This window comes from Chenopodium album, chromosome 9 (genome assembly GCF_948465745.1).
Source record: "Chenopodium album chromosome 9, dcCheAlbu1.1, whole genome shotgun sequence".
In the NCBI taxonomy this organism is placed as follows: domain Eukaryota; kingdom Viridiplantae; phylum Streptophyta; class Magnoliopsida; order Caryophyllales; family Amaranthaceae; genus Chenopodium; species Chenopodium album.
In genome coordinates, this window is record NC_137842.1 from 63,629,750 (window position 1) to 63,647,439 (window position 17,690).

Consider the following 17,690-nt stretch of genomic DNA (forward strand, 5'->3'; position numbering starts at 1 on the left):
GATATGATTGTGACTACCTAGCCAAAGACATATGATATCAACAAATGAATTAGCTCTGTTTTCATTTAATTTTAATATTTACAATAAGTGAAAATACAATTGAAAATTGTTAGGAATATAGGAAAATATACTATTGTGATAAATTTTCTTTGTATCTTATGATATTATTTAGAAAAAAAAAAAATATACCTTTGTGATATTTTTTATTAGGGGATAATGTATGTGGTTTTATAAAAATGTATGTGGTTAAAGTAAGAGAGACAATTTTAAAAAAGTGGGTGAGTATACAAAAAACCCACATAAAGATGTTGAGTAGAAATGTAAAAATATTTAGGTAAAAGGAGTTTGCCCTACTAGGACAGTGTATCATAAATTTTTAACAACAAAACAAAATGAACAGTGTTGAGAACCTAAACGAGTTTTTTAAAAATTGCTTAAAGGTAAATTAATTCGCTGTTTGCGTCGGTTTAGAAACTTATTCTCACACTATTATCCACGTAGAATTAGTGGAAGGTTTGTAATTTTTTTTTTAAAAAAAATTTGTTCAGTAAAGAACAATGGTAATAGCGTGATATACATTAAAATCGCAAATGGCAAACATGGATGTCTCGTCGAATTTAACCTCTCCGCGCAAATTGAATTTTTTTTTTTTTTTTTTTTTTTTGGTGTTTAGAGAGCCACTAGAACGGGGTGTGAGATTCGATTCCAGGATCTCCTGAAATCGGGAGGGAAGGGAGGAAGTTTTAACCACTTGAACTATTTTTCACTCTTAAATTGAATCATTTTTCGTAGAAGTTATTTTTGTAATTTTTTTTTATGTTCAAATTTGTTTTAGGTGTCCATATTTTCTGGTATCCTAACAATAATTAACTAGTACTGTGTGACAGTGTGTCCCGTTTTTCTCTTTGACTGTTTTCCCCATAGCCCGCTCTTTCCTCCTCTTTCCAAAACACTATAAATTCCATCTTTCAAGCTCTCTTTCCTCCACTCTCTATAACAAACTTACAAAACCCCATTTATTTAACCTCTCTATTTCTCTAATTTATTCTTTGAAGAAGAATTAACCATTGAATTGAACATGGGTATTTCACCAATCTCATATTTTCTCTCTTCTTTCGAAGACCCATCTCTTAATTTTCTTCAAAGTCCAATCTTTTTGCGAGATTCCTCTGTTTTCTTACATTTAATCCTATTATTTGGTCTAATTCTTTCATGGGTTTACAAATTATTCCGAAGAAGTGGCGATGAACACTCCAAAGATAGAAACTTTTGGTATTATAAACCTGTTTTCTTCCCTTCTTTAGCTCTTTCTTTATTCAATCTAGCATTATTTTGCTTAAATTGCTTTTATTGGTATAGAAATGGCTGGTCAGATGAAAATCTAGCTACCCTTTTGGATTTAGCATTGAAGGTGTTTGTTTGGTTGTTAGTTTCTATTTACTTGCATAAGCAATTTAGCTACCGCTTTAATGGTGTAAAACTTCCTGTTCTATTGAGGGTTTGGTGGGGTTTTTACCTTGTCATTTCTTGTTATTGCCTTATTGTAGACATTATCCAATTTAGAAGAACTCAAAGTTTGCCAATTCAAGTTTTGGTATGTGATGTAGTATATGTTATATCAGGAATCTTGCTTTGTTGTGTTGGGGTTTTCGGGAGGTTTACTAGTGAGGAGAGTGATCTTCAAGAGCCTTTTTTGAATGGTAATGGTGGGGTTGACTCAAGTAAGAGCGAAGGGAGTGAAGCAATTAGTCCTTATTTGAATGCTGGGTTGTTTAGTAACCTAACTTTTACTTGGGTAGGCTCTTTAATCTCCAAAGGTTATAATAAAACTTTGGACCTTGAGGATGTTCCTTCCCTTTCAGGTAAAGATGATGTTAGTACATCCCATATGATTTTTAGAAATTGTATGGAATCTTTTAGAGATGGTAGCAATGGTAGTGATAAGAAGGTGACAACTATGATGCTTGTGAAATCTTTGATCCTAACATCATGGGTTGATATTGTTTTGACGGCTTTCCTTTGCCTCGTTAATACATTAGCGTCTTATGTTGGTCCGTACCTTATTGATACCTTCGTCCAATACCTTAATGGGAGAAGGGAATACAAAAATCAAGGCTGTGTACTAGTTTCTGCATTCTTCTTCGCGAAGGTTGTGGAATGCCTTTCTCAAAGGCATTGGTTCTTTAGACTTCAAGTAGTTGGGATTAGGGCAAAAGCTGTGCTTATAGAGAGTATCTATAATAAGGCATTGACCCTCTCTTGTCGATCGAAGCAAGGTCATACAAGTGGGGAGATGATCAATTTCATGTCTGTAGATGCAGAGAGAATTGGTAATTTTAGTTGGTACATGCATGATCCATGGATGGTCATATTGCAAGTTACATTGGCCTTGTTGATCTTGTATAAAAGTCTAGGGTTGGCATCACTTGCTGCACTTGCTGCAACCGTTTTCATCATGTTGGCCAATTATCCTTTGTCAACTTTGCTTGAGAAGTATCAGGAAAAGCTAATGGAAGCCAAGGATAAGAGAATGAAGGCGACATCTGAGATATTGAAGAACATGAGAATTCTGAAGCTTCAAGCATGGGAAATGAAATTCTTGTCTAAGATTGTTGACCTAAGAAATAGTGAAAATGTTTGGTTGAAGAAATTTTTTAGTATTTCAGCTGCAACAGTTTTTGTTTTCTGGGGTGCTCCAACATTTGTGTCTGTTATGACTTTTGGGACATGTATGATCATGGGTATCCCTCTTGAATCTGGTAAGGTTTTAACTGCACTTGCAACGTTTAGGATTCTTCAGGAACCCATTTACAATCTGCCAGACACGATCTCTATGATCATACAAACAAAAGTTTCCCTTGATAGAATTGCCTCTTTCCTTTGTCTTGATGACTTAGAACCCGATACTATAGAGAAAATTCCTAGAGCTACTTCTGAAGTTTCTGTTGAGATAAATGAAGGAAATTTTAGCTGGGATCCATTGGCTCCAAGCCCTACATTAAAAAACATCAATCTTAGAGTTAAACATGGTATGAGGGTGGCAGTTTGCGGTACAGTTGGTTCTGGAAAGTCTACTCTACTTTCTTGCATTTTAGGAGAAGTTTCAAAGATCTCTGGAGGTTTAAGATTGAGTGGATCCAAGGCTTATGTCCCACAATCTCCTTGGATTCAGAGTGGCAAGATAGTCGATAATATATTATTTGGCCAGAAAATGGATCATGAAAAGTATGACAGGGTATTAGAGGCATGTTCCTTGAAGAAGGATCTTGAAATCTTGTCTTTTGGAGATCAGACAATTATTGGTGAGAGGGGTATCAATTTGAGTGGTGGTCAGAAGCAGAGGATTCAACTCGCTCGTGCTTTATACCAAGATGCTGATATATATCTGTTTGATGATCCTTTTAGTGCTGTTGATGCTCACACTGGTAGTCATCTCTTCAAGGTATTAACCTTTTCCTTTTACATACATTGCATTCAACTTTGTTTTCATTTTGTTGTACAATAGTGGTGATATTCACATTATTCTTAAATTTTTGTTTTACACAATTTGTGTGTGTTTTCATGGATGTACTTGCAGGAATGTCTGCTTGGCCTTTTAGAATCCAAGACTGTGATATATGTAACACACCAAGTTGAATTCTTGCCTGCTGCAGATTTAATTTTGGTGAGAGATCTTCAGAAATTTTCTTCTTCCTCCAATTTCAGTCATTGTATTTTAAATCAACTTCTGATTGCTCTCTAACTCATATATCATTGAAAGGTCATGAAAGAAGGGAGTATATTGCAAGCAGGAAAGTACAATGATATTCTTGCTTCAGGAACAGACTTCATGGAACTTGTAGGAGCACACGAACAAGCCTTATCTATACTTGATTCGGGTGAGCCTGGAGTTACAAAGCCGAAAGTTGATGAAGAATGTAGTGATCAGAAAGCCTTAGAGGAGAGCAATAAGATTGAAAAAAATGAAGATGCGTCAGGGCTTAAGGCACAACTTGTTCAAGATGAAGAAAGAGAGAAAGGTAGAGTGGGACTCTCAGTCTATTGGAACTATCTCACCACAGCATATGGAGGAGCTTTGGTACCCTTGATATTGTTAGCTCAAATACTTTTCCAGACTCTTCAGATTTTAAGCAATTATTGGATGGCTTGGGCAACTCCTGTCTCTTCTGATGCTGAACCTACAGTCAATGCAAAAACTTTAATACTTGTCTATGTTGCTTTGGCCATTGGAAGTTCCTTTTGTATCCTAGCAAGGGCAAGTCTCCTCTATACTGTTGCGTACAAGACAGCTACTTCACTATTTAGTAAGATGCACTCGTGCATATTCCGTGCCCCCATGTCATTTTTTGATGCTACCCCAAGCGGGCGGATTTTAAATCGGGTACATAACCTTCCCCTGCTTCTCTTTTATTTTGCATTCAGATATTTCTGAAAACTAATGGTATAAGAAAAATAGGAAGTTGTTAATTATTTTGTGACATCTTTAAACACTATAAGTTTCTTAACCGTCTGCTGCAACTAGAGTTGAATTGAAGTAACTTATTGAACCATAATTCCTTCTCATGATTCAGGCATCTACAGATCAAAGTGCTGTAGATTTGAACATTCCATCTCAAATTGGGTCTTTTGCATTCTCGTTCATACAACTTCTGGGAATTATTGTGGTGATGTCACAAGTTGCATGGCAAGTTTTCGTGATTTTCATCCCTGTCATTGCAATCTCTTTATGGTATCAGGTAAATTTTGCTGAGCTCTGGATTCTTTTCATTATACTTATTTGATGAGCTGTGGTTTTGCCATCCAGTGTGATTGATATTTGTTATTTCATCACTACAACATTTTGACCCCAAATTAAATGGTCAATTTTTCATTTGGTTGTCCCTTCTGTCTAATGGCCACTGATCAGATTAATGCTATAGTCAGGCTTAGGTTTCTAACATTAACCTTCAATAACAACAATTCAGCTTGTAAATATCAGCTGAACTGAAATTCACAATTGAGTCGCAGCTACAATAATTTAAGTACTACCACTTGATAGTCAACTGAAAATCCAAAAAGCTCGGATCTGTTGCTGCTTGCTGGCACACAAGCTCTATTATGCCTAGCTGTGTGATTCATCGCAGAGAAGTAGAGAGCTTCTGCAACCTGATGCCAGCAAGCTCCCTTTCCTTTGTAGTGGTGTTGAGAGCTCTTTACCTAAGCTTTAGCATCACATTCTCATTTGGCCAGATGAGAGCTTTTTTTCTCTCTTATTTTGTCCTTTTTCCTTGAACAAACCAAACCTTAAATATTTTGATTTATTTAGGAAATTGAAAAGTCATCAGATGGCACATTTATGCCAATTGCTTAATACCCCAGGCGACTAGTGTGCTGCGTGGAAATGACAATCGAAATGGGAAGTGGACATGAAATGAGGAAACACTAATACAAAACTTCCAAAAAATAAACAATTAATAAAATACAGATTATGTAATTAGATTGTTTTTTGCCTACAAACATGAAATTCTTTTTTGTGCTTTTACCAATAAGGCAATAATAAAATTAAGTTGAGGTAGTTGAATTCATTGAAAGAGAATAAGAGATTATTGTTAAAAAGAGTTCATTTAGGGACTTTAATAATCTACTAGAGTGAACAGCTTGCTGGTCAAGAAGGGGCTTTGCCGGATTTTGTTTTAAGTTTCGGACTTTCTAAAATGAGAATATAACCTTCATAATAGTGTAAGCATCTTTGGCTCTTAGCCAGGTACTACACTCAAATCCTGTCTTTCCACTGCCCTGATATCGAGTGATCATATCTATTGTTAATTATTGTGTATGCATTTCAAAAATATGGATTCTTAAAATATAGACTGTTAATGAAAAAATCTTGTGGTTGTTGAACCTGCAGACTGCAGTAGCTTTCTTTTGACTATTACTCAATCAGATGGTCTATTTCTTGCCAAAGCCATTATCAACTACTTTTTGTTATTTTTTCCTTCCTGAATACAGTCATTGCTTCTTGCTGCGCATTAGGAACCCTTATCAAATCAAGAAAAGGCTAATTAGTGTGCCAAAATGGAAGCAAATATTCAAATTCCTTAAAATTTTAATTTCACTGCTTTCTTTTCTTTTTTTTTTTTTTAAAAAAAAAAATCCTACTAAAAACCTTAAAAAAATATATCTTGTGTACAGATACATGAGACCTGTTATTCCCATTTTTGTAAATCTTAAATTACATTATTTTGCAGCAATATTACATACCCTCAGCACGAGAACTTTGTCGATTGGTTGGGGTAACTAAAGCTCCTGTGATACAACATTTTGCCGAGACTATATCTGGAGCCACAACTATTCGGAGCTTTGATCAAGAATCTAGGTTCTGTGCTACAAGCATACAGCTAGTAAATGGATACTCAAGACCAAAATTTTACAGTGCTGCTGCAATGGAATGGCTTTGCTTTCGCTTGGACATGTTATCTTCCATTACATTTGCTGCCTCTTTGATCTTTTTGATCTCCATTCCTGTAGGATTAATTGATCCTGGTATGTGAGCCCAATTTATATCCATATCTTATTTCCAACCATCCTACAACATAAACAATCTAACATTCAATACTTTATGTATGCAGGAATCGCTGGTTTATCTGTGACATATGGGCTTAATCTGAACATGCTACAAGGCTGGCTGATATGGAATTTGTGTAATATGGAGAACAAAATCATCTCAGTTGAGAGGATCTTTCAGTATACTTGTATCCCAAGCGAACCCCCACTTGTTATAGAAGAAAATAGGCCAGACTCATCTTGGCCGTCTTTTGGAGAGGTCAATGTTCAAGACCTTCAGGTAATTTTAGTTTCATTTCACTCTCATTACTTCATAAAAATTTGGAAACAAAATATAAGAAATCAAGGCATGCTAGTTGTAATGTTGTGGAAATCTACAGATTCGTTATGCTCCACACATGCCACTTGTGTTACGAGGTATTACTTGTACTTTCCATGGAGGGAAGAAGACTGGCATTGTAGGGAGGACAGGAAGTGGTAAATCAACCCTCATACAGGCACTTTTTCGAATCGTTGAACCTGCAGCCGGGCAGATCATGTTAGATGGTATTAACATATCTTCCATTGGACTGCATGATTTACGGACCAGATTAAGCATAATCCCACAAGATCCCACCATGTTTGAAGGAACTGTCCGAAGCAACCTGGATCCTCTTGAAGAAAACTCTGATGAACAGATTTGGGAGGTAAAGCTTACATTTTGGTACACAACTTTGCTCTATATATATACTTTTCTTCTCTAAACAAAACTGCTTTCTGATGTTTCAGGCCCTTGATAAATGCCAACTTGGAGATGAAGTTAGAAAGAAAGAAGGAAAGCTCGATTCAATAGGTTGGTTTGTTATTACTTCATCTACTTTGATTTTTCTTGATTTTCGTCCTATTTTTCATCTCTTCAGCTTTCAACTTATTTGAATTTTTTATCAAAATTTCAGTAACCGAGAATGGTGAGAATTGGAGCATGGGGCAGAGGCAGCTTGTTTGTTTAGGCCGCGTGCTACTTAAGAGAAGCAAAGTATTGATTCTAGACGAAGCAACTGCATCAGTCGACACAGCAACAGACAACTTGATTCAGCAAACACTAAGGGAACATTTCTCAGATTCGACAGTAATTATCATAGCACACCGGATTACATCAGTTATTGATAGTGATATGGTGGTGCTTCTAAGCCATGGACTTGTAGAGGAATGCAATTCTCCAATGAAGTTGCTAGAAAACAAGTCATCGTCGTTTGCTAAACTCGTTGCAGAGTATACAACAAGATCTATATCAAATTCAGAGAATGCAACATAACAGTACACCATAGTGAAGTCCAAAGAACTCAACTATATCTTCCTGGATGATGGCGAAAATCATTACAATAAAATTTTGGATAAAGTGTTAGCAATACAAAATACAAATAGTGTAAGTGGTGGTGTACTGGTGTTGGTGCTATTGTTGAACCTGTAGTTGATTAATGATGGTAATTGTCAGACATGCATGTAAGAGCAAAGCTTTTCATGGTAATAGACTAATAGCAAAAATATTTATTTTTGTGTCAAAAAAAAATAATATTTGATTATGATGGTTATTTTTTTTTTTTTTTTTTTATGTGTGTATCATGTCGTTTATTTTGCTAATTATACATTTTGGTACACCGTGTATGTATTTGTTTATTTCGAACAATTTACAAAGTGATATTAGTTTGAAATCAAGACTAAAACTGGGATGATATATTGCTAAAACTAAATTTTTGATATCATGTGTTGTAGATGAACATTTTTTCTTTTATTATTATCACCCCCCTAATCCTAAGAGTTTACAGAATGACAAATAAAATGAGGGGTCACTCTTTAATAGTTTTATGTCATAAAGCCTAAAATGGGTCCAAATTAGAAATACAACAAAACAAAACCACAATAACAAACAACCAAACTAAAAAGCCCAATTCTATTAAAGGGGCCCAACAAACTTATACACTGATCTACGGCCTATTGGGCCTAGTAGTCCTAATGGGCTCATCCAATTCATCTTCCTCAGGCTCACCCATCCCAAAAGTACTCTTGACAGCATCAGCTGCACCTTGAGCCATACTCTTCACTTGTTCACCGGTTCTCTGGAGTATTCCTCCAGTCTTCTCGGTCCCGGCTTCCGCCGTCTCCTTCGCGGCTTCTGCCATTTCAGAGGCCTTCTCCTTGGTGGCTTGGGCCGCGTTATAGGCCTTATCCTTGGTTACTTGGGCTGCATTATAGGCCTTGTCCTTGGTGGTTTGGGCCATTCCAGCGGCCCCATCCTTGGTGGATTGGGCCTTATCAGCTACATACCCACTGGTTTGGTCCTTGGATTCTTGGGCTCGGCCCTTTGTGTTTTGGGCCTTTTCAGAAGTCTTGTCTTTTGTTGCTTGGGCTGTGTCCATTGTTTTGTCCTTGGCTTGTTGGGCCTTATCCTTCATTGCTTCTGTTGCCCCCCTTGTCTTTCCCATCACTTGATTAGCTTTCTCCTATGAATCAACTCAATTGTGTTTAACATAGGTTTTACTCTATTACATGCTCTCAAGTGTACCTAATAATTGCGGATTAAAAAACCGAGAATATAAATCCACATAAACCAAGCTAGTTGCCATTTTTACAAAAGAAGAGAGATTACCATGTCCACTCTCAACATAGTCTAAATCCTACCATATTTTGTACATCATGGTCATTTTGTTAGAATAATATCTCTCATATAATCCTAATATCATCTTAGCTCGACCCCTTATATTAATATAAGTACACGAAATACATACTACATTTAGTAAAATTCATAAAATAATCTGATTATAAATCATTACTATCCTAATAATAAAGTCCTAAACATAAAGAGCTAAATGAACAATATTATAAAATAGTGCAACTACAAAATGTTTTTGTGTGAGAGTGGGGGATAGCTCAAGTAATTAGAACTTTCCTCCCAACCCAGGAGATCGTGAGATCAATTCTCATCATCTTGCCCTTGTGGCTCTATAAAGGACAACAAATGATAAATCGAATTGATAAATCCAACCATACTACATACCATAGTGAAACATACATATAAAAATATATCAAATTAAAGATATTTAATTAAGTACTCCTTAACAAATAAAGGCAAGTAATTAATTATTAACTAAATTACCTCAGCTTTACCAGTAGCTTCACCAGCTCTGTAACTCTGACCATGAGACGCCATATATATACCTTTTACTAACTCAAACTAACTACCAAATTATCTAAGATTAAATAAAAATCTTTGATTAACAATAAAACCCGAAAATTATTGATTATGAAATTTTATATTTTAATTTGTGTTGAACTATTACTGTAGGTTGTATGAATCCTATATTTATAGACGTGCATGGTTCTCCCAACCTAGACACGTGTCTTGTTATGAGACACGTAACTTGTCACGTGCCATGCAACTATTAGCTTCTACTATAATACGACTACGTGTTATCGTATTTAGCTGACTTAGCTCCACTTCTCGCGTACTCTTCTAGATAACGTTTTTTATGTGATCAAATTGATTAGATTTGATCAGAAAATTATTGCTCGATCCATGAATTTTATTATTTTATATTAAGCTTTGATCATAAGATAATGATTTCACAATAATTGTGCATGTCTATTAGTTTTCTTCTTGTACAAATGAGGCGAGGTATACTATTCCTAAAATATAAAGTCACTTTAAAGGGAGTGGCATGCAGAACCATGGATTTTTGTTACAAAGGTGTCGACATAGAAAGTAATTGTATGAGACTATGAGAGTAAAGTTGTTTGTTCCTATAAATATATATGGTATGTAACAGTTTTTAAAGAATACCCTTTTGGTAGAGGTGATCATTAGGCGGGCCGGATCAGGTTTGGATCGGGCCAATGCTTAAAATTTCAACCCATTTTGCAGGTAGAGTCAAACTTTGAACCGAAAATTTTGTGCCCAAACCCACCCAAAATGACCGAGTCTTGCAAGCTTTTCGAGCCATTTTTAAGTCGAGCCAAAAAAAACAACTAAATTTGCATAAAAATGCTTTCCCCAGCCCACTCATTTTTTTAATAAAACGGGTCGGGCAGGGTTAAACCCAAATTTGATTGGGAAAAGGCTGTCCAAAACCCGCCCAAAGTCGGGCCAGGCCAGGATTTCTGGATGCACATGATCAGCTCTACCTTTTGATGAAAAATGGGGCAAACAAATAGGGGATGGAGGAGTAGTAATAATAGAAAAAAAAAATATTATTGTATATAAATAGACATGACAATTAATCAATGATATAATCCATATTACATGACAATGAATATTTATTCATTTTGAAACACTGAATAATTAAATCAAAGAGAGCATGTGAATAATGCCCAAGTCAAAATTAATGTGTATGTAATATTAAAAACGGAGGAAGTAGTCTTTTTGAAATGAGAGGAAAAAAAAAAATTATAATCAAACATCTTTGCTATTACCATGAAAAGCTTTGCTCTTTAGCCTCTTACATTTATGACAATTAGCATCATTAATTAGCTAGAAGTCCAATATTAGCACCAATACACCACCACTTACACTTAACACAATGTTTGCACTTTCTGTTGCTTACGTACACTTTATTTGTACATTGTATTGCTTACAATTTTAGTCTTTTATACAAATTTTATTGTAATGATTTTTGCCATCATCCAAGAAGACATAGTTGTGTTCTTTGGACTTCACTGTAATGCTGTTATTTTACATTTTTACATCCTCTGCATTTGATATAGATCTTGTTGTATACTCTGCTACGAGTCTAGCAAACGACGTTGACTTGTTTTCTAGCAACTTCATAGGAGAATTGCATTCCTCTACAAGTCCATGGCTTAGAAGCACCACCACATCACTATCAATAACAGATGTAATCCGGTGTGCTATGATAATAACTGTCGAATCTGAGAAATGTTCCCTTAATGTTTGCTGAATCAAGTTGTCTGTTGCTGTATCGACTGATGCAGTTGCTTCATCTAGAATCAGTACTTTGCTTCTCTTAAGAAGCACGCGGCCTAAACAAACAAGCTGCCTCTGCCCCATGCTCCAATTCTCACCATTCTCGGTTACTGAAATTTTGATAAAAAATCCAAATAAGTTGATAGCTGAAGAGATGAAAAATAGGACGAAAATCAAGAAAAATCAAAGTAGATGAAGTAATAACAAACAAACCTATTGAATCGAGCTTTCCTTCTTTCTTTCTAACTTCATCTCCAAGTTGGCATTTATCAAGGGCCTGAAACATCAGAAAGCATTTTTGTTTGGAGAAGAAAAGTATATATATAGAGCAAAGTTGTGTACCAAAATGTAAGCTTTACCTCCCAAATCTGTTCATCAGAGTATTCTTCAAGAGGATCCAGGTTACTTCGGACAGTTCCTTCAAACATGGTGGGATCTTGTGGGATTATACTTAATCTAGTCCTTAAATCATGCAGTCCAATGGATGATATGTTGATACCATCTAACATGATCTGCCCAGCTGCAGGTTCAACGATGCGGAAAAGTGCCTGTATGAGGGTTGATTTACCACTTCCTGTCCTCCCTACAATGCCAGTCTTCTTCCCTCCATGGAAAGTACAAGTAATTCCTCGTAAAACAAGTGGCATGTGTGGAGCATAACGAATCTGTAGATTTCCACAACATTATAACTAGCATGCACTTAATTCCTTTTATATTGTTGCCAAATTTTTATGAAGTAATGAGAGTGAAATGAAACTAAAATCACCTGAAGGTTTTGAACACTGACTTCTCCAAAAGACGGCCAAGATGAGTCTGGCCTATTTTCTTCTACAACAAGTGGAGGTTCGCTAGTAATACAAGTATACTGAAGGATCCTCTCAACTGAGATGATTTTATTCTCCATATTACATAAATTCCATATCATCCAGCTTTGTAGCCTGTTCAGAGTGAGCCCATACGTAACAGATAAACCAGCGATTCCTTTAAACATAAAGAGTATTGAATGTTAGAATGTTTATGCTGTACAGGATGGAATAAGATAGCGAGTCAGAAATAAATGGGGTTTAATTATATACCGGGATCAATTAGTCCTACAGGAATGGAGATCAAAATGATCAATGAGGCGGCAAATGTAATTAAAGAAAACATATCCAAGCGAAAGGTAAGCCATTCCATTGCAACAGCACTGTAAAACTTTGGTCTTGAGTATCCATTTACTAGCTGTATGCTTGTAGCACAGAATGTAGATTCTTGATCAAAGCTCCTAATAGTTGTTGCTCCAGATATAGTCTCAGCAAAATGTTGTATCACTGGAGCTTTAGTTACTCCAACCAATCGATAAAGTTCTCGTGCTGAGGGTATGTAATATTGCTGCAAAATAATTTTGAATTTATATTTTTCTTCCCTCATTTGATAATTTTGCTTCCCATTTCCATGCATATTAGTTGATATTGAGCTACACTAGATTCAGGTCATAGTTTCGATACAAGCTTTTGAACAGCTCGTAAAGCAATTTGCAATATGTATAATGACAAGAGTACAAAGCTCATCAAAGTTACCTGATACCATAAAGAGACTGCAGTAACAGGGATGAAAATCACGAAAACTTGCCATGTAATTTGTGACATCACCACAATAATTCCCAGAAGTTGTATGAACGAGAATGCAAATGCACCAATTTGAGATGGAATGTTCAAATCTACAGCACTTTGATCTGTAGATGCCTGAATCATGACATGTGAATATGGTTCAATAAGTTGCAGTGGATGCTTTAAGAAATTTATCCTGTTTAGAGATGTCACAAACAAATTTTCCACTTCTTATATGGTTATACCATTAATTTTCAGATATATTACAAAATTGAATGCAAAATAAAGGAGAAGCAGGGGAAGTTTATGTACCCGATTTAAAATCCGCCCACTTGGGGTAGCATCGAAAAATGACATGGGGGCACGGAATATGCACGAGTGCATCTTCCCGAATAGGGAAGTAGCTGTCTTGTATGCAACAGTCACGAGGAGACTAGCCCTTGCTAGGATACAGAAGGAACTTCCAATGGCCAAAGCAACATAAACAAGTATTAGAGTTTTCGAGTTGACAATAGGTTTAGCTTCAGAGGAGACAGGAGTTGCCCAAGCCATCCAATAATTGCTTAAAATTTGAAGAGTCTGGAAAAGTATTTGAGCTAACAATATCAAGGGTACCAAAGCTCCTCCATATGCTGTGGTGAGATATTTCCAATAGACTGAAAGTCCCACACTACCTTTCTCTCTTTCTTCGTCCTGAACAAGTTGTCGCTTAAGCCCTGTCATATCATCATTTTTTTCAATCTTACCAACATCGCTCTCCTCCAAGGCTTTCTTATCACTAGATTCCTCATCAACTTTCGGCTTTGTAACTCCTGGCTCAACCGAATCAAGTGCAGATAAGGCATCTTTGTGTGCTCCTACAAGTTCCATGAAGTCTGTTCCTGAAGCAAGAATATCATTGTACTTTCCTGCTTGCAGTATACTCCCATCTTTCATGACCTTAAAACAATGTGAGTTAGAGAGTAATCAGAAGGTGATTTAAATACAATTGGAGGAAGAAGAAATTTTCAAAAGTTCACTCACCAATATTAAATCTGCAGCAGGCAAGAATTCCACTTGGTGCGTTACATATATCACAGTCTTGGATTCTAAAAGGCCTAGCAGACATTCCTGCATTAGCATCATAGTTATAATCAGAAACTACCCAATAAGTTATGATCCCCGAGAGAAATAAATAGCTAGAGATTGCAATCGAACAGAAAATTTGCAACAGAACAGTGAATCTAAAGACCAAAAGATTCTAAACAAGTCAATGGGTTCATACTTCATAGCACAAGCCTGAATCTCAGCTTTATACTCAATGCGGACTTTGATCTCAAACCTTAAAATTACATTTAAAACAATGGGTTCAGCACTTCCAATTACTAAGCATGTAACAAGATCAAGCATGAGAATAAAACTTGCACAGCAAATGATGGTCTAGCCTGAAGCTATAATTGTCCAACCAATTTATACTCCAAATATGACTATAGCTTTTATAGTGATAATTATATAATTCATAACACATATTTAGGGATAATGTGAATATTCTGCAGTATTCGTACAGATAAATGAGAAAATAGAATGCAATTTATGCAAAAGGAAAAGATTAATACCTTGAAGAGATGACTACCTGTGTGAGCATCAACAGCACTAAAAGGATCATCAAACAGATATATGTCAGCATCTTTGTATAAAGCACGAGCGAGTTGTATCCTCTGCTTCTGACCACCACTCAAATTGATACCCCTCTCACCAATTATTGTCTGATCTCCAAAAGACAAGATTTCAAGATCCTTCTTCAAGGAACATGCCTCTAATACCCTGTCATACTTTTCATGATCCATTTTCTGGCCAAATAATATATTATCGACTATCTTGCCACTCTGAATCCAAGGGGATTGTGGGACATAAGCCTTGGATCCACTCAATCTTAAACCTCCAGAGATCTTTGAAACTTCTCCTAAAATGCAAGAAAGTAGAGTAGACTTTCCAGAACCAACTGTACCACATACTGCCACCCTCATACCATGATTAACTCTAAGATTGATGTTTTTTAATGTAGGGATTGAGGTCGATGAATCCCAGCTAAAATTTCCTTCATTGATCTCAACAGCAACTTCAGAAGTTTCTCTAGGAATTTTCTCTACAGTATCAGGTTCTAAGTCATCAAGACAAAGGAAAGAGGCAATTCTATCAAGGGAAACTTTTGTCTGTATGACCATAGAGATTGTGTCTGGCAGATTGTAAATGGGTTCCTGAAGAATCCGAAATGTTGCAAGAGCAGTTAAAACCTTCCCTGATTCAAGAGGTATACCCATGATCATGCATGTCCCAAAAGTAATAACCAACACAAATGTTGGAGCACCCCAGAAAACAAATACTGTTGTAGCTGAAATACTAAAAAATTTCTTCAACCAAACATTTTCACTATTTCTTAGGTCAACAATCTTAGACAAGAATTTCATTTCCCATGCTTGAAGCTTCAGAATTCTCATGTTCTTCAATATCTCAGATGTTGCCTTCATTCTCTTATCCTTGGCTTCCATTAGCTTTGCTTGATACTTCTCAAGCAAAGTTGACAAAGGATAATTGGCCAACATAGTGAAAATGGTTCCAGCAAATGCAGCAAGTGATGCCAACCCTAGACTTTTATACAACAGCAACAAGGCCAATGCAACTTTCAATATGACCATCCATGGATCATGCATATACCAACTAAAATCATCAATTCTCTCTGCATCCACAGTCATGAAATTGATCATCTCCCCACTTGTATGACCTTGCTTCGATCGACTAGAGAGGGTCAATGCCTTATTATAGATACCCTCTATAAGCACAGCTTTCATCCTAATCCCAACTACTTGAAGCCTAAAGAACCAATGCCTTTGACATAGGCATTCCACTAGCTTCGCAAAGAAGAATGCAGAAACTAATACATAGCCTTGGTTTTTGTATTCCCTTCTCCCATTAAGGTATTGAACAAAGGTATCAATGAGGTAAGGACCAACAAAAGACGCTATTGTTTTGATGAGGCAAAGGAAAGCCGTAAATACAATATCAACCCATGATGTTAAGATCAAAGATTTCACAAGCCTCATACTTGTCACCTTCTTATCACTTCCTTCTCTAAGAGACTCCAAACAATTTCTAAATATCATATGGGATTCACTAACATCATCTTTACCCGAAAGGGGAGGAACATCCTCAAGGTCCAAAGTTTTATTATAGCCTTTGGAGATTAAAGAGCCTACCCAAGTAAAAGATAGGTTACTTAACAACCCAGCATTCAAATAAGGACTAATTGTTTCACTCCCTTCGCACGTACTCGAATCGACCCTACCATTACCATTCAAAAATGGCTCTTGAAGATCACTATCCTCACTAGTAAACCTTCCAAAAACCCCAACACAACAAAGAAAAATTCCTGATATAACATATACTACATCACATACCAAAACTTGAATTGGCAAACTTTGATTTCTACTAAGTTGGATAATGTCTACAATAAGGCAATAACAAGAAACAAGAAGGTAAAAACCCCACCAAACTCTCAATTGAACAGGAACTTTTACTCCATTAAAGTGGTAAATAAATTTTTTATGCAAGTAAATAGAAACTAACGACCAAACAAACACCTTCAATGCTAAATCCAAAAGGGTAGCTAGTTTATCATCTGACCAGCCATTTTTATACCAATAAAAGCAATTTAAGCAAAAAAATGCTAGATTAAATAAAGAAAGAGCTAAAGAAGGGAAGAAAACAGGTTTATAATACCAAAAGTTTCTATCTTTGGAGTGATCATTGCCATTTCTTCGGAATAATTTGTAAACCCATGAAAGAATTAGACCAAATAATAGGATTAGATGTAAGAAAACAGAGGAATCTCGCAAAAAGAATGGACTTTGAAGAAAATTAAGAAATGGGTTTTTGAAAGAAGAGAGAAAATATGAAATTGGTGAAATACCCATGTTCAATTGGGGTTTTGTTAAGTGGGGTGGAAGCTTAAAAGTTGGAATTTATAGTGTTTTGGAAAAAGAGCGGGCTACCAGTTAAAGAAAAAACGGGTTACAGAGTATGAGTACGTAGGTACTCCGTACTTGTTAATTATCGTTATGTTCCAAGAAAATATGGACACCTTAAACAGATTTGAACAAAACACAAAATTACAAAAATATCTTCTAGGAAAAATGATTTTATTTGAAAGGGAGGTTGGACACTTGGACTTGTGTTGAGCTCCGAGTGTGGACAGGAGTGAAAATCTATACCAGGATCTCCTAGAATCGGATGAAATATCTAACCACTTGAGTTATCCCTCATTCTCGTCTATAATTAGAATATGTTCTCATACGATTATTTTTAGTTCAGTTCATTTCAGCTTCTAATTTCCTTTTCTTATAAAATATTCATTTTAGTTTAGTTCAGTTCAGTTTAGTTTAGCTCTAATAAATTCAATTCGGTTCGGTTTGGTTCAGTTCAGTTCAGTTCAATCAATGAGAACAAGCCCTTAGTTTATCAAACAATGTTGAAAAAAAAAACCTTTTTATATACAACCTATGGATTCCAAATGATCTTAATACTTTCCATGTTAATTAATTTTTTTCACAAACACTTTCCATGTG

General features: G+C 35.9%; 3 protein-coding genes across 3 annotated transcripts; 1 reads left to right on the forward strand and 2 right to left on the reverse strand.

The window, feature by feature from the left end:
* Positions 1–970: 970 nt before the first annotated feature.
* Positions 971–8,199, forward strand: LOC145558721 (ABC transporter C family member 3-like). The gene is made up of 9 exons (XM_081620040.1): positions 971–3,442; positions 3,578–3,664; positions 3,761–4,381; positions 4,572–4,736; positions 6,228–6,522; positions 6,609–6,823; positions 6,924–7,229; positions 7,312–7,375; positions 7,479–8,199. Exons 1-9 carry the CDS (start codon positions 1,079–1,081, stop codon positions 7,835–7,837), a joined length of 4,476 nt encoding a protein of 1,491 aa, XP_081476166.1. The 5' UTR covers positions 971–1,078; the 3' UTR covers positions 7,838–8,199.
* Positions 8,200–8,362: 163 nt separating this feature from the next.
* Positions 8,363–9,851, reverse strand: LOC145558723 (uncharacterized). The gene is made up of 2 exons (XM_081620043.1): positions 9,677–9,851; positions 8,363–9,023 (listed from the first exon to the last, which is right to left on the reverse strand). Exons 1-2 carry the CDS (start codon positions 9,728–9,730, stop codon positions 8,508–8,510), a joined length of 570 nt encoding a protein of 189 aa, XP_081476169.1. The 5' UTR covers positions 9,731–9,851; the 3' UTR covers positions 8,363–8,507.
* Positions 9,852–10,914: 1,063 nt separating this feature from the next.
* LOC145558722 (ABC transporter C family member 3-like) lies at positions 10,915–17,150 on the reverse strand. Its single transcript, XM_081620042.1, has 9 exons — positions 14,685–17,150; positions 14,113–14,199; positions 13,402–14,028; positions 13,060–13,224; positions 12,577–12,871; positions 12,267–12,481; positions 11,860–12,165; positions 11,714–11,777; positions 10,915–11,610 (listed from the first exon to the last, which is right to left on the reverse strand). The coding sequence occupies exons 1-9, from the start codon at positions 17,037–17,039 to the stop codon at positions 11,249–11,251; spliced, it is 4,476 nt and encodes a 1,491-aa protein (XP_081476168.1). The 5' UTR covers positions 17,040–17,150; the 3' UTR covers positions 10,915–11,248.
* Positions 17,151–17,690: the final 540 nt, after the last annotated feature.